The sequence below is a fragment of the Haliotis asinina genome, chromosome 13 (genome assembly GCF_037392515.1).
Source record: "Haliotis asinina isolate JCU_RB_2024 chromosome 13, JCU_Hal_asi_v2, whole genome shotgun sequence".
NCBI lineage: Eukaryota > Metazoa > Mollusca > Gastropoda > Lepetellida > Haliotidae > Haliotis > Haliotis asinina.
In genome coordinates this window covers 32,299,952-32,322,212 of record NC_090292.1, presented here as the reverse complement: position 1 = coordinate 32,322,212, position 22,261 = coordinate 32,299,952, and the positions used below count along the sequence as shown (strand labels likewise).

Sequence of the window (22,261 nt, the reverse complement as noted above, 5' to 3'; positions counted from 1 at the left end):
ATTATATATATAATATATACTCAAAAATGTACTCTTTAAAAATGCTTTGGCCCACAAGGCTGCCTATAAATCAAAGTTGCAAGCCCGCCGTATAACTAGCAAGCAGCGGGCCCCCGGGTTATTTCATATACTGGATCAACCTTCAGTTATCGGCGATCCATAGCCAGTCAAATATTGCATTGTTCACATTGATAATATCGTTTTATGACAATAGGTTTACCTAAGTATCTGTGACATACTTGCAGTTTTATTGTTCTTAGACAACAGGTTTTTACATTTCTAATTCATTTATTTGTGATTTGTTGACTGTGACAAGCGGCCTCTGTCACTGACAAAACTCAAAGTCTGTTTTATTGACACCTGTCTGTCTGCCTGCCTGTCTTTTTGGTTGCATCTAAGCCTTAATATAGTGCTCATTTTTTCTCCTTACGAAATGTGCTATATATCTCTGATGCTGATTTTGTAACCATGGGAACATCAGAAAGTAAAAAAAACGAAAGAAAAAGAAAAAATAATTACTGGGTTTCTTCTTGGGAATCAATGCATAACAGTGTGTGTGGCTAGCAATAGTAACTTGGCGCTCCAAATTTTCAGAATAATCATCAAATTAGTACTAAAATAACACGCACAATCTTTGCACCCGTTGTCTATCCTGAACTAATAAACATTACTAAACAGCAGTCACCTTTTGTGCTGTGCTGGATGTCTGTCGTTTAACGCTGCACTCAGTAAAATATATTGCATCGTTTTGTAAATAATCGACTCTGGTCCAGAAAATCTAGCGATCAACAGCATGAGCATCGATCCACGAATTTGGGATACGGTGACATATGTCAACCAAGTCAGCGAGTCTGACCACGCGACCCCGTAAGTCGCCTCTTACGATTGCTATCTCCGGACTCCACAGGACCACAAAGGCTGTCTCCCAGCCGACACCACCGCTGAAGTCTTCACACAGTGGGTGAGCATGGTTTTAAGCCGCTTTTAGTAATTATCCAGCAAAATCACGACAGGGGACACTGGATATAGGCTTCACACATTGTCCCCATGTCGGGAATCATCACGGTCTTCGGCGTCACTCGACTAACAGCTTCACAGAGACGTTCCATTACCTAGACCGTGGTCTTCATACAAACCCACTCGTAAGTACTAGTGTAGGTCACGGAAAGAGACGAGTAGTTACGAATGCATACAAACCGTCCATGCTGGACCAGTGACTGAAAAAGGCACACACCACAGGGGCTTGTATCGCTTTGAAACGGCGTTCGAAAGACATATAGATGTATAGACCCTACCCTAGTACTATATAAAAGTAGTACTAGGGTAGGGTCTATACATCTATATGTCTTTCGAACGCCGTTTCAAAGCGATACAAGCCCCTGTGGCACACACCATGTATTTCTTGGACCTTGAGAAGCGAATGCTCATGTTTGGTCGTATATGCCAATTACTATGTTATGTATAGAGAAAACACGTCTAATTGCATTTGCAATTTTGTGAATAGAAATTTACTCAGAAAAAACAAAAGTAAAAAAGTCAACTGGAATAAAGTAAATTATTTCATCAGGCTCACAATTCACTGATTACTGATTACTACCCCCGGGATTTCATTCCCAGTGCCACAATTTAAAACTTTCAACAAAATAGATATGAAAAGTATTTACATCCAGTAACAATATTGTCCAAATGCTCTTTTTTTCACCAGTGTGTTTAAGCAGGGAGCCTATATAGAGAGTTATAGAGTATCCCTGGTTTAAGGCAGGAATTCACTATTGTTCTGTTAACGTTAAATAATTTTAGTAGAAATAGCTGATATAGGCGGTTTGTTGTTAGTTGATGTTATTTCATTATTTCATTTATAAAATGTTAAAATGTCACTAGTTGCCATGATTTATTAAAATCTGATTTTCGAGAAAAACTCAGGTTGGACATCTCAATTTTGATGGTAAATTATTTTTATGAAGAGAAGTGACAAGTAGACAAGAGTAGCCTCCCATGTCATTACCGGAAGTGACAGTGTCGGTCAGCCACCAGCTGTCTGGGAAAGTGTTTAGTATGGGAATTTAGCGTTTTGGTACTATATTTTTGTCAAATTCCACTATGATTAAGGCCATTCTCGTATTTAATAACCATGGGAAGCCTCGAATGAGTCGATTTTATCAGCACTACGTGAGTATATCTTCTGATTTTCTCATCGCATTTCAAGATGTCTGAATTTCGACATTTCGTTGTTCCACTCAAATGAAATGTTTTACAACACTTGGTACTATCGACATCGGTGTCGTTCTCACTGACTGTTGTTAAGAAATTATCAGTATATCGTACCAGACCATTTTCCTGCCAAATTTCAATTGACTTCCTATTGTTTAGCTGATTCTGTTCCCGAAATGACACACCCCTTTTTCCTGTACAGCATGTACCTAGACAGCTTTGCACTACAGTACGCGGAAAAACTTCCGCCCGTAACTCCCTCTTTTTACATAGAGTATATCCACCTTCCCCGTAGTTCAGCTAGCTGAACAGCTGAACGTTTGGCTAGCTGAACTACCTTCCCCAGTGTAATATTCCACCACTGATATTAGTTGTTTGAATTTTCTTAATACTTGTTCTAGTTTATTGAATGTATAATTAGGGTGAGGTTCGCATGTCAGTTTGTCATTTTAGCTTTCGATCTGGTTGGGGATACAGGTGGAACCCTTACCAAGTTCGAGCACATTCATATTTACTACAGTAGTCCACATCTCATTAATCCATATACAAACTCTCTCTCTCTCTCTGTCTGTCTCTCTCTCTCTCTCTGTCTGTCTGTCTCTCTCTCTTTCTCTCAGGTTGATGTTCTGTGTTCTGGTAATATTGCTAGCTTTGAACACTGTTTACATCCGTATGGGTTTTTTTTATGTTCATGTTTGAGTTGACATTTTTTTACAGGCAGAAGACATTCAGCAACAGATCATCAGGGAAACATTTCATCTCGTGTCAAAAAGAGACGACAATGTCTGCAACTTCTTGGAAGGGGGAACGTAAGGATGTGTTCAGTCCCACTTTTATTTTAAAACTGCAATACAATCTACCACACTACTAGTCATTGGGGGTGCAGTAGGTGAGTTTGCAAAAGAACCAGGCTTGTGATCCAGTGAGGGTGAGGTGTCCGGATCAAGCCAGGTGTAAAAACCATGGAGTCAACTAAGTGTCGTTCAGTACACAACCCTATGCACTCAAAAGAATTTACAAATCCAATGTTATGTGACCAGATGGTGGCCACATGAATTCCTAGTTGCATTAATCAATGTACAGTAAACTTGGACAAAAGTGCTGTGACTATGTGTCCCAGTCCACCCAGCTGTGAATTGGGTACCCCATTAGGATGAGAAAGCCACAATAAACTCAGTGCATCTAGAGGCAGCAAGAGTTGTATACTGCCAAGGGACTTGAGGTTAACAATACAATGTGCTGTTTAAATTGACATCCAAGGATGGAGGGGAAAAATATGCCACCGTATTGAGCAGGCACTAGTTGCATGGATATGTGCACTATATGAATATCCTAACATAATAATCGTCATATTTTTCTTGTTTAGAATGGACAGGAAAGAAAGAGTTACATGTTTGTGAGGGAATTGTACCCATGCAGGTATTCTGTTAGAATGGTTCCCAAATAATCTATAATCTTAGTAACAGGCTACCAAGTTCATTTAATGGTCAGAACAACTTTGTTCATAGCATAAGGGCTGAGACGGGTAACCCAGATACCTGGGACGTATGGATAATGAGTTGGGCCCGGGTTCCTGTCTCAGTACCTGCAACCGTTATGATCATGTGACTTATTGATTAAACAATGTAGTATGATTATTCTTTCATGATAAGAAGGTTGTATTGTGTTTGAAGATTTAGATATACTGTCACACTCACTTCTTTTGAATTAAATACATGATTAAGCTATGGAAAAACTCAAAAGTTTAGCCTCTAAGCTGAAGAATATGTCGCCATTTCTTACAAATTTGATGTTAGGAATTAACATTACGAACATCCGGGTAGGGTAAAAAGGGGTGGGGTACCTTGGTGGAAAATCGGACTCATCCCTAGCCCTACATAGCATGCCAAAGACCCTGTAAGTGTTGAAATTTGCTCACAATATTGATCACTGGATTGTCCAGGATTGATTATTTACAGACCTGACAGGATTATTCTTGCATTTAAAATAAAGAACTGCAACAGTTGAATGGGGGAAAACATGATGTGTTGAAAGTTGCTGCATATACTTTCATGTTGCTGAAAATACCGCAAGTCACCAAGATGTTTTATCTACGTCAGGCTCATCGGAGGCTCTGATTACAAGTTGATCTACCGTCACTACGCCACTCTGTACTTTGTGTTCTGTGTGGACTCCTCGGAAAGTGAACTGGGGATTCTAGACTTGATACAGGTCAGTATACTAACTAAAACATGACAATTATTTGTTTTATTCCCTACAACCCAGAGCACAAGACACAAAAACTAAGCAGTCATAAATATAGTAAGACTAGGAGTATATCATTGTAGGAATAAGTGCATTTGACACAACCCAACTGTGAGTCTGACACAACCTGACTGTCAGTCCGACACAACCTGAATGTCAGTCCAACACAACCTTACTGTCAGTCCGACACAACCTGAATGTCAGTCAAACACAATCTGACTGTGAGTCTAACACAACTTGATTGTGAGTCCAGCACAACCCAACTGTGAGTCTGACACAACCTGACTGTCAGTCCGACACAACCTGAATGTCAGTCAGACACAATCTGACTGTGAGTCTAACACAACTTGATTGTGAGTCCAGCACAACCTGACTGTGAGTCTGACACAACCTGATTGTGAATCCGACACAACTTGACTTTGACACAACCTGAGTTTGAGTCTGACGCAACCCATCTGTGAGTGTGACACAACCTGAATGTGAGTCTGACACAACCTGTGAGTGCAACACAACCTTACTATGAGTCCAACACAACCTGGCAGTGAGTCTGACACAACCTTACTGTGAGTCCAACACAAACTTACTGAGAGTCCAGCACAACACAATGGTAAGTCCAACACAAGCTGACTGTAAGTCGGACACAACACAAGTGTAAGTCCAACACAACCTGACTGTGAGTCCGGCACAACACGACCGTAAAAATCCAACACAACCTGACAGTCCTACACAACCTCATTATAAGTCAGAACAAACATGACTGGGAGTCCGACTCATACTGACAGTGAGTTCCATGCAACCTGTCTGTGATTTTGAGACAACTTGAACTTGAGTTCAACACACGTTTCTGTATAACAAACCAGGTTCGACCCGTACATTATAATTTTTGCGCATATAGGAGCATGACAGTCATTTAGACCCCATCAGTTGTCTGACATTAGACTGAATATGTTGAATATTTTGTGTGTAACACCATGTGATTCCGGTGTCCAATGTTTCAGGTATTTGTGGAGACACTAGACAAGTGTTTTGAGAACGTTTGTGAGCTCGACTTAATCTTCCATGTGGACAAGGTATGTCTGTATGTGTTGGTTTCCATCTACATATATAAGCATCTACAAGGCTTATACATTTAATAGCACTTCCTTCCGTGAAACTGATCACAGTTATGGACATAACTGAGCCAATTATCTTTGTCAAAACAAAAAATTTTGCATATATATGGTTTCAGTCCAATTTTTAGACTGCGTGGAATGAATGTCATTTTGACCTTTCCTGTCACAAACAAAAATAATTCCCCACCTGATTGCCAAAGGAGTTAAGTGTGAGATTCTTTTTAAAGCTTACATGCAACGCAAACACAACTTTGCTAATTAAGATGCTTTTTGGTTTGTGCTTAAAGTAAGAATTATAAAAAAGTTATGAAGTTGAAAATAATGTAATGTAATGAAAAAATTGCTGGGAAATTGGAGTTCAAAGGATTCACTAAAACAACACAGCTGGGGGGAAAAGTGGTTTTAACAGCTGTACTGTGCCCAACAGCTCTGTACAAATCGCTCAAATTGCCTGAGCATATCGGCAAATGAACCAGCCAGTGAAAGTCTTTGTTACACTTAAGTGCATGCCTACCCACCATGACTGGGCCAAGTCTCACGGCTGCTTGTTTCGTGGGTAGTAAACTCAAGTTCAAAATATTGCACTTTTGATTTACGATTGTATGCTTATAATTATGTTTATTTTTTGTTTTCATAATCAGCAAAGCATCGTATATGTCATAAATAAATGATAATGTGTTTGAATATGTTTATTTTGTTGGTTGCATCTAAGCTTTCAATTCTTTCTTTTTCCCGCACTCACCCAGGTCCACTACATCCTGGCGGAGCTGGTGATGGGTGGCATGGTGCTGGAGACGAACATGACGGAAATTCTCACGCGCATTGAGGAGCAGAACAAGATGGAGAAACAAGAGGTAGTCACAAGAGGCTTTCACCCTCCCCCAGATACCCATAAACACTAACCCTAGATCTCCTCCATTGGCTCTGCAATTACCCACCTCTATTTCCTCTGACATTTTAATAATCTCCAGCTGAGATAGGTAGAATGGGTAAGAGAGGTAACTCCTATTACATAGAAGTCAAAGCCACCATCAGTTTTAATGGTCACGAGGACATTCTATCAAAAAGATTTTTTAGGGTAATTTTTGCATATCAGTTCCTCGTTCAATGATGAATTACTGAAAAACCCTTTTTCTAATCCATGGGGTGGGTGAAGTGTAATGGGGTTTAATGTCATACCTAAGAATATTATTTCACTCATGTGACGACAAGCTTGTATGTGCATAGCTGTACTATCCCAGACTTACACTAGTTTTATAGTGCTAGGTCACCAAGATATCATGCCGCAGCTAAGCGTGAATACCTCACTCATACACATTATACTGACTCCATGCCGACAAGTCCTTGTTGTACCCATTAATGTCAAAGTCCCAGCAGGAAGCAATAGGTACCATATTGTAACATCTTTCGGTACGACTTTTTGCTCCCCATTCACCACTACACCCCAAGTGGATGTTGATATTAACCCAGTATTGACGCTTATTTGGATCATAGTGGTGTAGTAGTTAGCATGCTGGTCTCTCTTGCCAAAGGCCCAGGTTCGAATCTTGGGGAAGAAACTAAATATTTGTGACCTGGTTCTCGTACTTCGTTGTGTCCTTAAGTGCAAGGTTAGTGTAGGTTTACCAAACTATGATACCGAGATACAGAGGATGACACACACTGTTAACTGATATCTTTTTGTCCTAAAAAGACTGTGACATGTACAGTTATGATTTTACATGAAACTAATACCTAATGAAATACCTTGCAATGACAGTGGGTGTTAATTAATCTACATAGCAAAGCAAAACTTTCGCACTGCATTGATGTAGCTAAGTCTACATGCGTGCACAGAGTGCTTTATTTCCCCCAGCCATTGGATGTCAATCTCAACTGCACATCATATTTTCAATCTCAGTTCCCTGAGGATCATACAACTCTTGCAGCCACGGGGCACCAAGTTCATGTTCCTCTCCAGTCTTTTTGTATTCAGCTGTTTATCAGTGATATGTGTTTCTTTACATCCTTAAACCGGGCTAGAATATTGGCCTTCAGTAACCCATACTTGTAAGAGGCAACTAGCAGGATCTGGTGGTCAGGCTTGTTGACTTGGCTGACACATGTCATCAGTTACCAATTGCACAGATCTGTGCTCATACTGTTGATCACTTGATTGTCTTAGCAAGACTCGATTATTACAGACCGCCGCCATATAGCTGGAATATTGCGGTGTAAAATTAAACAAACTCACTCACTTAGATGATTAGAACTGTTGACTGAGCATTGAGAAGCACTAAAAAGGCCTAAATGTCATGGCAGATAATCTGTACGATCCCTGAAGTGGATGACTGGTTGTTTCTGTACCTGTGAAGGTCCAGGGTAGAAAAGGCTTTCAAAAAACCATGCTTGCCATAAAAGGCGACTATGCTGGTCATAAGAGGTGGCAAACAGCATGGGGTGGTCAAGCTCGCTGACTTGGATGACACTGGTTGTCAACGGTCCCCAGTTGCACAAATTGATGCTCATGCTGTTGATTACTGGAAAGTCTGGTCGAAACTCGATTATTTGCAGATAGCGGCCATATAGCTGGAATATTGCGTGTGGTCTAAATATAAACTCACTCACTCGCTCACTTTGTTTCAGGCTGGTATTGCTGCAGCTCCAGCTCGAGCTGTGTCGGCTGTCAAGGACATGAACATTCCACAGAAGATCAAGGACATCAAACTGCCAGACTTACCATCAATAGGCAACCTGAAGTTCTAACCATCCTCATCATGTCCATGCGTTGTCAATGTCTCCTCGACTCACCATCAAGGAACAACATCAAGCTCTGACATTGTGTCTATGTATTTTAATCATTTAAGTTAAGCTGGAGTTGATGAATCAGTGTCCGAAATAAAGAGAAATTGGAGTGACCTAAAAGCTTTTTAACATCCTCCCCGCGTGTAATGTGGGCATATATGGTGATTGCCTCGTCCATCAATCATCCGTTTCCGGAGCCTCAAACTCAAAAAACATTTTACATTTTTCAACAAGAAATGTTAGTCGTATCAAACAGAATCTAAAGTGGTGCCTTTTGCTAGTTTCAGATTGTTAGCATTTTATTTTTGTTGGTTTCCATGGAAATAATTTGGACTTAGTCTAAAAACAATTCAAGCTGGACTTAATGCATCTGTCAGATGATTTGTTCTTTCAAATATGTAGAGGCAGGAATTTGTCATCTTCTAATGACTCTTGTTTAGTGTTTTCGGAACACAAGAATAGTGTCGAGTGATTTTCATCCTTAATTCTGTGCACTGATCTTTATGAAAGTATCATTATTCCCGATGTGGTAGTCCACTTGATGTGATGTAGAATTGAAATAAATCAGGACTGATCACGACAATTTGTGCATGTTGAGGTGCGTACGTGCCTTGCGTGCATTATGTGCAATCTTCATTGTGAGTGTTTGTTGAATCATTTGGTGATGGACATGATCACTTATGGATATCACATATGGGACAGGACGTCATGCTTTTAGGATGAGAAGGTGCCCATTTATGTAGGTTACAGTGAAAATGGACCACAGTGAAGATGGCCAATCAGAACGACGAGAAAACAGCCACTGCTCATGAGGAAACACTTTTACTGTTGCTAGAGAAAAAAAGGTTCTAAGCCAAGAAAAACGGTCATTAAATATAGTGAAAATATACATGTAGTTTATTTTACTTCTATTTATCTATCATTCTGTATAATAATGAAATATGAATGAGAACGATTTATCGATTTTTTGGGGTCCCTCTTCACTGGGGTTCGTTTTCTCTGTATCCTGTTTGTGTTTCCATTTATTAAAAGCAGAAGATCACATATCAGTCAGTTTTGTTTTTTTTTTCAGTGTCTGAAATAAAGAGAAATTTAGTGTCTAGCGCCAGTCGTCCATAATATACATCTCTAAAGCCTGTTGATGTATGAAGCTTAATTTCACAAGCCAGTTACGACCAATGATAATATGAGAGAGAGGTTAAGGAGAGAGATTTGACAGGCTTCTTACAACTGATAATGAGAGAGAGAGATTTCATAGGCTTGTTACAACTGATAATGAGAGAGAGCGAGATTTTACTGGCTTGTCATAACCGATGATGACTTACTTCTATTTATCTATCATTCTGTATAATAATGAAATATGAATGAGGACAATTTCTTGATTTTTGGGGGTCCCTCTTCACTGGGGTCCGTTTTCTCTGTATCCTGTTTCCATATATTAAAAGCAGAAGACCACATTTCATTCATTTTGGTGTTTTTTTCAGTGTAGGCTTGTTACAACTGATAATGAGAGAGAGATAGATTTCACTGGTTTGTCATAACCGATGATGACAGAGAGGGACGAAAGGTCTCTGTGGATTGTCAACAAACCATCGAGGTGGGATCAAATCCCCATCTACCCTTAATACTTCTAAGTTTACCTGCACCATAACCTGCCAGAGTAGTTACTGCCTAAGCAGTTTCGTAAAATAAGCACTGACCCGCTAACCCGTGGCTAGTAAAAGTCCAGTTTGGCCAGTAAGTATCCACATTCACTGGACCGACTGGCTGGTGAATTTTCAATGGGGCGTCTTACATATAACGTACTCGAAGTAGGATCTGAGATGTCCTGGTTCATAGGTCACAAAGTGGTCATCCATTTAGTGTGGTACGCTGGTGTCAGATAGCTGTCCATAATCATAAATCAGTCATTGGATCATGTCGTTCAGACTATTACTTGAGACAGCAGCGTTAAACAGCATGCACATTGGTTAAGCAAGTGTGGCTGAAATTGAGAATGTGTGTATGTTGCTTGTACGAGAGTTGAATACTGGAAAGGCAGGAGATATTTTGTGACAACAAATACATCTGGATGTATTTTGGTGATTGAAAAATACCTGGTACGACATATTAATCATTTCATAATAGCCAATGAAAATGGCGAACAAACTAGGACATGGAGTTGAAGCAGATTCCTCGACGCAAAGCTTCTGAAGTGGAGTAAAATCCTTCCTATCTCCTTGTAAACCACTTTACTACTGCAAGATGCTGCAAAACTTCTATTATATCGCTACACTTAACAATTTTATTTCTTCTTTTGCACATCCACCAGTCATGTTTATCAAGGAAAAGAAAAAATATCATTTTTAACGCTCAAAAAAAAAAAGAAAAAAAAAGGAAGAAAAAATATAAATGTTCATATTTGCCAAAAATGTAAAATTTCAAAAACATTTTTTTTAAAGATTGTAGTTGGCCCTTTATACACTAGCTAAAATACCAAAAGTTCAAAATAAAGTATGTTGTAAGGAATATTACTTGTGATTTGCAACTTCTTAAAGATTTTCCATCGTCATGGTGTTTTGTCTGAGGACAAAAGTCCGTAAAACAAGAAATAACATTGGTCTGGCCCCAAGGAAGTAAGTTACTGTAATGTAAATTTACATACGGATCATTGTCAATCTGTCCATTCTTCATTACTCTGGACTTTCATCCCCCAAGTATACTGACATGCCATGAAAAAATAACTTGAAAACTGTACTGTATAAAACGATTCTATGGTAATTCGTATTGTAAACTTGGGTCATTTGTGGTATCTATGTATCAAACTGTAATTGCCACAGTTCTGGAATTCAGTTACATCACATCACATTATCTTGATGTGGGATTGTGACTCCCTAAACAGGTATGGTGCTCACAAACCATCAGAATGTATCCGGGATCCAGACCTCGGATCTTCTGTTAAGTCCAACAGACTCGCAAAGCAAAGGCACTGAAGAAAAACCACGATGATGATGATGATGATGATGATGATGATGACATATTTTTGGAAACAGTGATTCTGTTACATTCGGAAATGAGTAAGACGATGATGTCCACAAAGATTATATTTTGGGGGAAAAACAGTGATTCCATTCATTTTGCAAATGAGTGAATGAGTATGGTTTAATCCCGGAATTAGATGATGATGTTGATATTTTTGGGAAAAATAACGATTCTAGTCTCTGAAGGGCATTTAGAAGTGAAATACATAAGAATGAAGACTTTTTATGGATATCAACTTCTTTATGTGAGAACACAGGTGATGAAGGAGTAAGCATTAACTCTGAAACGTGTTCTCACATAAAGAAGGTGATGAAGGAGTAAGCATTAACTCCGAAACGTGTTCTCACATAAAGAAGTTGATATCCATAAAAAATCTTCATTAATACCGATTCTGTTATGTTTGGTGAATAAGCAAGTACGGTTATCAGATGATGATGATGATGATGATGTCAACAATATATTTGGAAACAGCGATACCGTTACGATTGGTGAATGAGTAAAGTTTTATATCAGATTAAGATGATACTTTCAGAAACATAGTGATTTCCTTACAACTGGTAAATGAGTAAGTATGCTCTTATGCCGGATTACTATAATGTTAAAAATGATATTTTTGGAAACAGTGATTCCATCACGTTCGGTGAAATGAGTGAATGAGAATGTTTTCATGTCAGATTTAGTCTTCATGATGATGATGATGATATTGAGTACAATATTTTTGCAAGCATGGTTTTGTCATGAGTGAGTGAGCAAGTATGGTTCTTTGCCTGATTAAGCTAACATTAGGCAGTGTATGAAATAAGGTCTGTCTGAGACCGGCTAGACGGTCTGCATTTACAGCCTGATCAAATTGTTTAGATGTTCCATACATGTGCATAAATTCACCAAAGCTTAGCGTCTGGTCTGCTTAATATCTAATTCCTCTTGGGACATTTTAAAGTTACCAGCCCTGATGTCTGAATTTCAGCTTATTATATACACTGAACTGGGTTCTTCGGCATGAAGGATGAATGCATTAACCACTGGGCTACACCCAACATCAAAGGGGAAATAAGATTTTATTTCAGTCACATTGCTACTATACTAATGAGCTTCTCAATATAGGGTGCAAATATTGCTAAAAGAGGGGGAAATTATACTCTCCAGCTTCTATTAGAAGTCAGAATGAGTGAGTGAGTTAAGTTTTATGCTGCTGTCAGCAACATTCCAGCTAATAACAGACAATCCAGTGATCAACAGCATAAGCACCAGTTTGCATGACTGGGATGTGATGACGTGTCAACGGAGTCAGCAAGCCTGACCATCAGATCCTGTTAGTCACCTTTTACAACAAGCATGGGCCAAATCTAACACGCATCTTCACGGGTTTAGTCAAAGTGATACCATGTAACTCAATTTTAATTAGTTAAAGACTTTAACAAAAACTTTAAAAAGCCGTGGCATAGTGTTTCATTTGACTTGACTGAGCAATAAATACATTTATAATTCTCAATTACATTCATTAGTAAATATATTCAGTTGATATAAGCTATACACACATTGACCCATGCTTGTCGGTCATCAAGTGGCAGTGGGACTTAACTGACTGGGTTGGTGCAGGTCACTGTATGCTAATTGTATAGGTCAATGCTCATGATGTTGATCACTGGACTGTTCAGACTGGACTAAGTTTTTCTGGGTATTTTTACCAGCTGTATGACAATGGTCATTTATAAACAAGTCTGTAGCACACAATACAAGATAAGAAAAGAAAATGTTTTATTGTCCAAAGGAAATTTGTATTACATCATTTGAGGCCCATAAATGTGAAAGTTAACATCATTAATATTTTATTACCATTATCATGTGATATAGGACACATCTTATTATCAATTTCAACTCCCTGGGGATCATAAAAGTCTTCCAGCGACTAGACACACCAAGTTAATGTGGTTTACCCATCCTTGGGAGGTACCTATTCATAGGGGGACACAGTCACAGTAGTTCATCCACCTGTATCCGCTACTGGATGATTGCACGTGAGTCTGCTCACAGAGCTGACTCCAACGTTTTTACACCTTGTCACAGGTGGGCTTGCTGGATCACTAGTCTGACGCCTTAGACAGCCAGCCCACAGCACCCCCTACAAAATGCAGACATCTGCACAACTGGGCAACATTAGAGCTGTGTATCTTGGCTTAAGGGGCGGCACGATAAATATATCCTGATACCAGTTTAATGAGGCGAGACGATATATCATGAAAGTATTGGTAAGGAACCTGGAAGACGATTATCATCACGATACAATGGCGGCGATATACGTTACATATCACAATGCTTCACAATTTCTAAAAACAGAAGGATATGACAGATAAAATGACTGAAACTGTAATTGTTGTACAGTAGTTGTGTTTCATTCATATAGAGTTGTTGATCTCATAAAGCTTCAGCATTTAATGCTTATGAAAGTACAGTCAAACATACACAGTAAACCTTGATTTAATATAATTAAATCTGAAACTCAAGGTTTCCTTGGGAGGTTGTGTTGGAGCACCAATTCCTTCACAAACAATTCATTGTTATTTCTGAATTCAGAATCCCTGAAAAAAACACTTAAGCCTGTTTCTAAATTGAATCTTTTTGCTCTTTTTTAGTCAAGTTAAGACACTGTTTATAATTTGTTAATTTGTAACTAGTTAAACAAGTGAAACATGTTCAATTACTTGAAGACAAGTATTCTACACTTCACAGAATTTGAAGAATGTTTCTTCTCTCACTTAACCACCAATTTCTTTGTTCATGTAACAAAGAAAACAGTTACAAACAGTGACATCATACACCTTGAAGACCTTCTCAGTGACATTATACGCCTTGAAGACCTTCTCAGTGACATTATACGCCTTGAAGACCTTCTCAGTGACATTATACGCCTTGAAGACCTTCTCAGTGACATTATACGCCTTGAAGACCTTCTCAGTGACATTATACGCCTTGAAGACCTTCTCAGCGACAATACACACCTTGAAGACCTTCTCGGCGACATTATACACCTTGAAGACCTTCTCGGCGACACTATACACCTTGAAGACCTTCTCGGTGACATTATACGCCTTGAAGACCTTCTCGGCAACATTATACGCCTTGAAGACCTTCTCGGCGACATTATACGCCTTGAAGACCTTCTCGGCGACATTATACACCTTGAAGACCTTCTCAGCGACATTATACGCCTTGAAGAAATTCTCAGCGACATTACACGCCTTGAAGACCTTCTCAGCGACACTACACACCTTGAAGACCTTCTCAGTGACATTATACACCTTGAAGACCTTCTCGGTGACATTATACGCCTTGAAGACCTTCTCAGTGACATTATACGCCTTGAAGACCTTCTCAGTGACATTATACCCCTTGAAAACCTTCTCAGTGACATTATACGCCTTGAAGACCTACTCAGTGACATTATACGCCTTGAAGACCTTCTCAGTGACATTATACACCTTGAAGACCTTCTCAGTGACATTATACACCTTGAAGACCTTCTCAGTGACATTATACACCTTGAAGACCTTCTCAGTGACATTATACACCTTGAAAACCTTCTCAGTGACAGTATACGCCTTGAAGACCTTCTCAGTGACATTATACGCCTTGAAGACCTTCTCAGTGACATTATACGCCTTGAAGACCTTCTCAGTGACATTATACGCCTTGAAGACCTTCTCAGTGACAGTATACGCCTTGAAGACCTTCTCAGTGACAGTATACGCCTTGAAGACCTTCTCAGTGACATTATACGCCTTGAAGACCTTCTCAGTGACATTATACGCCTTGAAGACCTTCTCAGTGACATTATACACCTTGAAGACCTTCTCAGCAACATTATACACCTTGAAGACCCCGTCAGTGATATTATACACCTTGAAGACCTTCTCAGTGACATTATACACCTTGAAGACCTTCTCAGTGACATTATACGCCTTGAAGACCTTCTCAGCGACATTATACGCCTTGAAGACCTTCTCAGCGACATTATACACCTTGAAGACCTTCTCGGTGACATTATTCGCCTTGAAGACCTTCTCGGTGACATTATACACCTTGAAGACCTTCATCAGTGACATTATACACCTTGAAGACCTTCTCAGTGACATTATACGCCTTGAAGACCTTCTCAGGGACATTATACACCTTGAAGACCTTCTCAGCGACATTATACACCTTGAAGACCCCGTCAGTGATATTATACACCTTGAAGACCTTCTCAGTGACATTATACGCCTTGAAGACCTTCTCAGCGACATTATACGCCTTGAAGACCTTCTCGGTGACATTATACGCCTTGAAGACCTTCTCAGCGACATTATACCCCTTGAAGACCTACGCCTTGAAGACCTTCTCAGCGACATTATACACCTTGAAGACCCTGTCAGTGATATTATACACCTTGAAGACCTTCTCAGTGACATTATACGCCTTGAAGACCTTCTCAGCGACATTATACGCCTTGAAGACCTTCTCAGCGACAATATACGCCTTGAAGACCTTCTCAGCGACTTATACACCTTGAAGACCTTCTCAGCGACATTATACGCCTTGAAGACCTTCTCAGCGACATTATACGCCTTGAAGACCTTCTCAGTGACATTATACGCCTTGAAGACCTTCTCAGTGACATTATACGCCTTGAAGACCTTCTCGGTGACATTATACACCTTGAAGACCTTCTCAGCGACATTATACACCTTGAAGACCTTCTCGGTGACATTATATGCCTTGAAGACCTTCTCGGTGACATTATACACCTTGAAGACCTTCTCAGCGACATTATACACCTTGAAGACCTTCTCGGTGACATTATATGCCTTGAAGACCTTCTCGGTGACATTATACACCTTGAAGACCTTCATCAGTGATATTATACACCTTGAAGACCTTCTCAGTGACATTATACGCCTTGAAGACCTTGTCAGTGACATTATACGCCTTGAAGACCTTGTCAGTGACATTATACGCCTTGAAGACCTTCTCGGGGACATTATACACCTTGAAGACCTTCTCAGCGACATTATACACCTTGAAGACCTTCTCAGCGACATTATACGCCTTGAAGACCTTCTCAGCGACATTATACGCCTTGAAGACCTTCTCAGCGACATTATACGCCTTGAAGACCTTCTCAGCGACATTATACGCCTTGAAGACCTTCTCAGCGACATTATACGCCTTGAAGACCTTCTCAGCGACATTATACGCCTTGAAGACCTTCTCAGCGACATTATACGCCTTGAAGACCTTCTCAGTGACATTATACGCCTTGAAGACCTTCTCAGTGACATTATACCCCTTGAAGACCTTCTCAGTGACATTATACGCCTTGAAGACCTTCTCAGTGACATTATACGCCTTGAAGACCTTCTCAGTGACATTATACGCCTTGAAGACCTTCTCAGTGACATTATACGCCTTGAAGACCCCGTCAGTGATATTATACACCTTTATATAACCCCTTCTGTGACATATCCCTAAAGATTATATGGCACTGTCCACCGACGTTTTTATAAATATCAACTCACATACACTGTAACATGGTAAAAGATCAAAATGTTTTATAATATTTATGGCCCATATACCCTCCATGGTGCCCCTGGATTCCACTGTCACACTCGAAAATGTCGGTTCTACGTGTTACACAATATTGTCACAGATCCTATTTCAATTTTGTTGCATCACAGAAGGCACTGCAAGCAGGTTCTGTGTCACAACGCGACACACCCTCAGTCACTTGTATTCCTGACACAATTGTAGACCACTTTGTCTCATTACATGCACAGCAACTTCGAATCAATATTCATCCTTTAGGCAAGCATCACCTGTTACACATTGAATATATCCTAACGCCTCCCACCTGCCACGCGCTGACCCCTGTCACCTTTATCACATGACAGTTTATCGACCAATCAGGTTTGTCCACTCACTGGTTGTCTCTTCCGGAAGTGAGTGTTCGGTTTAAGCAGAGACTTGTTTATGTTTGAAGGCTGAACTTCGTTTCAGATTATTCTAAGCAGGTGGATTAGCCTAATAACACAAGTGGTAAGTGAACAATTTTGACATGTTTCAAACATTATTTATTTTCAAGAGGATTTATATGTCAGTTTTTCACTGAAACACTCACGCCGGGTTTTAACCACCTGTCAAAGTGCTGTCTGCGAGAGAATGCACCGAGTCAATATTGATAGCATGTACTTTTCAGCAGGAGTGTGCAATATGGTAACTTCGCTTGCACTTTTCATGCAAACAGTCTGATTCTTAACTTTAGACAGGTAAACGTTTATTAGCAGTACAATACCCGAGACATGTTGAACGTTTCAAAGATTGTTTTCACGGTTGGTGATTTCCACGTGATTTAGTCTAAAAATAACACTGGCCTACTTTCCGTGAAATGATAACTAATACTGGTTGTGACTCGAAATAGATTTATACTGGACGTAATAGATCTAAGTGTCATTTTTTTGCCAATTACACAGTGAAAAAATATTTTGTACTCAGATATAGTGGTTTGTCACCATGTTAACACATTAATCTTTCACTAAAGCAGGCCAATACATTTCACCAACAATCATTTCTTTTTTAAGCAGTACAGTAGTACAGGTTTAGGGAGTACAGGACTTTACCGGGCGCACTTTTTCAGATCAGATCAATGCACTGACCTTAACCCCAAGCCCTAACCCTAAAGATCGTAAAGGATGCCTATCCCTAACCCCAAACCCAAAGGATCGTAAAGGGTGCTGCCCCTGGTAAATTGTCATACCTTAGCATTACGATATCCACTCATATCTCTAAGATTGCTTTGGGGAAGTGGGCCCATGATCCTGCTCCATAAGCTATCTAATGCTAAGATGATCATAAGTCTATGCTAAAGTATGGATCTTACGATCATCATTACACTGAGATGCTTTGCTGGAATGACTCCAGGTCAGTTTATACAACTGAGAAAGATCGACTGATGCTCTTAGGACTGCATCATATATTAGCCTAGAGACGAGGGAATTTTTTAAGTCCCAACAAACCCTAAGCAGTACGTAGCCGTTACCTGATTGGTTAAATCAAACATTAGACTGTGTAGCAGTGTAACAAATAATACTGAGTCCAAGTTTACTTACTTCCTAAGTTTTACACTGCTTTTAGCAATATTCTGGCAATATCACAGAGGAAGACACCAGAAATGGGCTTCACACATTGTACTGCTGTGGAGAAATGAGCCCGGGCCTTCGTTGTGACAAACAAACACATTAACCACTTGAACAACAAATGTGCAAATTTACAAAAATGAGGAAGTTTGTTTTTCATTCAGGAGTGATACTTGATCTTGTACAAATGTTTAGTAAGGCTAGACCACTTTTATTTCATGTTTTGCTTATCTGCAGGTCATATGTTTTCCTGGAATAAGACAAAAATTAATAATTATATTTCCCTGATCTCAAAATAAAATCCTAGTATTTTTATTGGTCAAAATATGAATAAGCAGGACTTTTTTTAAAGATAGTTGTTTGCTCCATATACGCTTCATAAATTGACAGCAGTAAAATACTTTAAGCATTTAGAAGGAAGACACTGGTAATTTTTTTTTTTTCCTTTCTGCCTTCAGGTTTTCTGAGGACGAAAATCCATGAAACATGGTGTAAAATTAGTCTGGTGTAGCCATGAAACTGCAGAAATTCTGCTGATAAATGTTGATAATATATATATATATATATATATACTGAACAACAAAAGAAACACAAGTTTCACCAAAATGAAATCATTCATGTTTATGTCTTCTGTTTAAAAGTTGACAAAAATCAAGAGTTGCATTTATTTTGCTGTTCTGTATGTATGCAAATCATGGAAGTTCAGTATGTATGCAAATCATGGAAGTTCAGTATGTGTGCAAATCAGGGAAGTTCTGTATGTATGCAAATCATGGAAGTTCAGTATGTATGCAAATCATGGAAGTTCTGTATGTATGCAAATCATGGAAGTTCAGTATGTGTGCAAATCATGGAAGTTCTGTATGTATGCAAATCATGGAAGTTCAGTATGTGTGCAAATCAGGGAAAGAATTTCATTTAAGTAATCTCGTGTTTAGTTTCATATATGCACCACAACATTGCTACTCTTGTGTAAACAGGTCAGTAAGCAATAAAGCAATACTTTTTCAGATAAATACGTTACATTTGCCTACATCTGCTACATTTTCTGACTGTTTTCCTACCCTACAGTGCATGTTTTATCCATACATACGTCGATACAGCCCTTTAGCTGGAGCCCTGGTTTATTCCATTTCAACCTGGTTCATTCTCTTGTACTGTTTCTTAGAATCATTTTCTTAAGTTATGAGCTTTTCTTGAATTTAAGCCCAAGGCTTAATTTTAGGGTGTATGTTCGTTTACGAAAGGGTCACCTTCCGTTATGAAGCTTAGGACTTAAATATGAGAAATCCTGGTAATAACCAGTAAACATGCTGTGTTAGTATTGTTACCATAGCTTTATATATATATGTATAAAGTCATATACAATTTATAACAAGCACGGGACTTCAATGCGGACATATCCTGGAATGTATTGTGTTCGTCGAAGTTGAGTGAGTTTGGTTTTACGCTGCCTTTACACAGGCCCAGTTAAGCTGCTTATCCAGGTAAAATGCACACAGAAAATTTCCAATTACAGGTTGAAAAATAATTGTTGCGTACCAATTATGCATTTAAAATGTTCGATACGCAAAAAGTTTAAACATCTGCTTATGGAACAAATGTATAAAAATCGCTAGCATAATGATAAAGACATTGATTGCTATCAAGTTTTACTGTATTTTAGGACTTTTTATTATTAGTTGAGGGCTAGTCTTGTACTGTCAGTATAGGATGAGGGATTTTTCATGAAATCATTTCCATTATATTAAGTTGGTTACATGTGACATAAGGCAGAACATACCTGCTTAGTAAAGTTACTCAGTGACGTATATTTAGCTGAGTAAAATTCACTGGAATACCCACATATTTGAAAGCAGTGGAAATTGAAATACCCATTCAACATTTATGATACCTACTCCCAAACAATACAGTGGGTACAGTACCTACAAGAGCTAAACCTCTAGGTTACCGCCACCGTCCCTCCTCAGGGAATCACTTTTTCACACAATTTTTTTGTCTCTGCCTTGTATTTACATCAGGTGATTAAAGATAAACCTTGCTTATTGTCATTTTTGTTCATGCCATCAACCACAAGTTTGTCTACAATGAGTTTGATTACTTACAGTCTTGCAGCCCAAGTTGTTTTTATGTTACTATTTTAATACTTGAGCAAGAATGCACCATTCTTCAATTTTGGTGTTAAACTTGAAGTTCAAGTCCACCAGGGTTGTATTGGAAGAGGTGGCTGAAGTGCCAGCCCAGTGGTCAAACCAGCTAAATGTGACGAGATCTAGCCCACCTCTGACTGGGTATAAAAGCCTTGGAGTCAGCTTTGTGCACAGACTCTTTCTTTGTTGTCACAACGCCTAGTGTACAGTACGCAACAATGTGCATTTACAGGAACCCACGAATCCATGGTATGTGATTTGGCGGCCTCATTATATGTGCAAACACCTAGTTACGGGTACAGCAGCATGCAGTAAACTTGGACAAAGTACTGTGACTATGTGTCCCTGTCCACCAAGCTCTGAACTGGTACCTCACAAGCCACATTAACTATATGCACCAATTCGCTGCAGTAGTTGTATGATTCCCAGGGAGTTGAGATTGAAAATATGATCTGCTGTTGAGATTGGCCTACAATGATCGAGGGAAAACAAAGCACCTTTGAGCAGCTGATCTGGATATTGGCGTTGTACAAATATTAGTATGTATAATCACGCTTGGCTTATGGTGATCTCAATGTTAGAGTTGGGCATTTTGTGTGATCATTTCTCATGCACTTAATCACTGGCTTGTCTTGCCTGCATTAGATCATTAACATGCCACTAACAATATACATTACGTACAACAATGAGTAGGGTTGGGTATTGCCAAAACTTCTGTATTGTGATATGTGTTGGCACATTGCAGTATGTATTGCAATGTGTAGTGAAAGTGTAACAAATGAGTTAAGGTAATGAAATTACTGTTTCTTTTCTTTTGAAACAATGACACTGCATAACCTGTCAGGACTCAGATGTGATTGTACAAGATACCAATTGATAATGTTTCCAAACTGAAGACTCCGCTCTTAAGTTTGGAACACGAGAAAAAGCATCAGTGGTGTCCGCCATTTTGGTTTGTTTATCCTTACAATGAGCGCCACTTTTATTATTCATATGGTGTAAAAATCACTCAAATGCAATTACATTCTTAAACTATGAATGCACATTAATATAAAGTAAATACAAATGTTATTAATAGTTTTGACAACATCATGAAAATTGTCAATCTTATCAAGTGAATCGGTTCACGAAAAGTGTGCCAGGATATATCTTTTTGTGAAGTTCGAATTGCTATATAAGTGTTTACCAGTATTATCGCCCACAACTAACAGTGAGAAGGAAAATGTTCCTATCACACCATCATGAACAAGTGTCACAGCATATATAATCTTGTGCATTATTAAACTAATTTTCAGAAAGTGATAGCTGTCATTAAGACCATCTCTATCTTGTTGCCAGAGACCATATACCGACGGTATATGGTCTCTGTTGTTGCTAACTTCGTCATGTTGAAAACTGTCTGCTGCATCATTTTCTTTCATTACAGAATCCAAGCTCTCCCCCCAAAATACTGGTACATTTCCATGGCAACACTTACTTTTGCTAATGTTTCTCAGAAGCATGGATCATTTGTTTTAATAAGATATCAGTTCCATAATGGATGTAAATGATAAATGGCTGTGTATGAGGT

General features: G+C 39.1%; 3 protein-coding genes across 3 annotated transcripts in view; 2 read left to right on the top strand and 1 right to left on the bottom strand.

The window, feature by feature from the left end:
- Positions 1-1,971: 1,971 nt before the first annotated feature.
- LOC137260493 (AP-3 complex subunit sigma-1-like) lies at positions 1,972-9,400 on the top strand. The gene is made up of 6 exons (XM_067798168.1): positions 1,972-2,169; positions 2,929-3,020; positions 4,311-4,422; positions 5,454-5,525; positions 6,314-6,421; positions 8,193-9,400. The coding sequence occupies exons 1-6, from the start codon at positions 2,101-2,103 to the stop codon at positions 8,310-8,312; spliced, it is 573 nt and encodes a 190-aa protein (XP_067654269.1). The 5' UTR covers positions 1,972-2,100; the 3' UTR covers positions 8,313-9,400.
- Positions 9,401-13,356: 3,956 nt separating this feature from the next.
- Positions 13,357-17,709, bottom strand: LOC137259511 (uncharacterized). Its single transcript, XM_067797149.1, has 6 exons — positions 17,701-17,709; positions 16,278-16,817; positions 15,917-16,246; positions 14,852-15,460; positions 14,177-14,770; positions 13,357-13,494 (listed from the first exon to the last, which is right to left on the bottom strand). Exons 1-6 carry the CDS (start codon positions 17,707-17,709, stop codon positions 13,357-13,359), a joined length of 2,220 nt encoding a protein of 739 aa, XP_067653250.1.
- LOC137259999 (ras-related protein Rab-27A-like) overlaps positions 17,324-22,261 on the top strand; it is a 70,962-nt gene continuing 66,024 nt past the window's right edge. Inside the window, exon 1 of the mRNA XM_067797680.1 lies at positions 17,324-17,444. The gene's annotated coding sequence lies outside the window, so the exon portion shown is untranslated. The remainder of the gene's footprint in view (positions 17,445-22,261) is intronic.

What these genes read in the sequence shown, in the direction of transcription:
- LOC137260493 (XM_067798168.1), top strand. Translation starts at nt 2,101, where the DNA reads ATGATTAAGGCCATTCTCGTATTTAATAACCATGGGAAGCCTCGAATG. An exon ending in AACTTCTTGGAAGGGGGAAC is followed by an intron (nt 3,021 to 4,310) that starts GTAAGGATGTGT and finishes TATCTACGTCAG; the next exon opens with GCTCATCGGAGGCTCTGATT. An exon ending in TAATCTTCCATGTGGACAAG is followed by an intron (nt 5,526 to 6,313) that starts GTATGTCTGTAT and finishes GCACTCACCCAG; the next exon opens with GTCCACTACATCCTGGCGGA.
- LOC137259511 (XM_067797149.1), bottom strand. An exon ending in TCGCTGAGAAGGTCTTCAAG is followed by an intron (nt 15,461 to 15,916) that starts GTGTATAAGTCG and finishes TCACTGATGAAG; the next exon opens with GTCTTCAAGGTGTATAATGT. An exon ending in TCACTGAGAAGGTCTTCAAG is followed by an intron (nt 14,771 to 14,851) that starts GTGTATAATGTC and finishes GTCACTGAGAAG; the next exon opens with GTTTTCAAGGGGTATAATGT.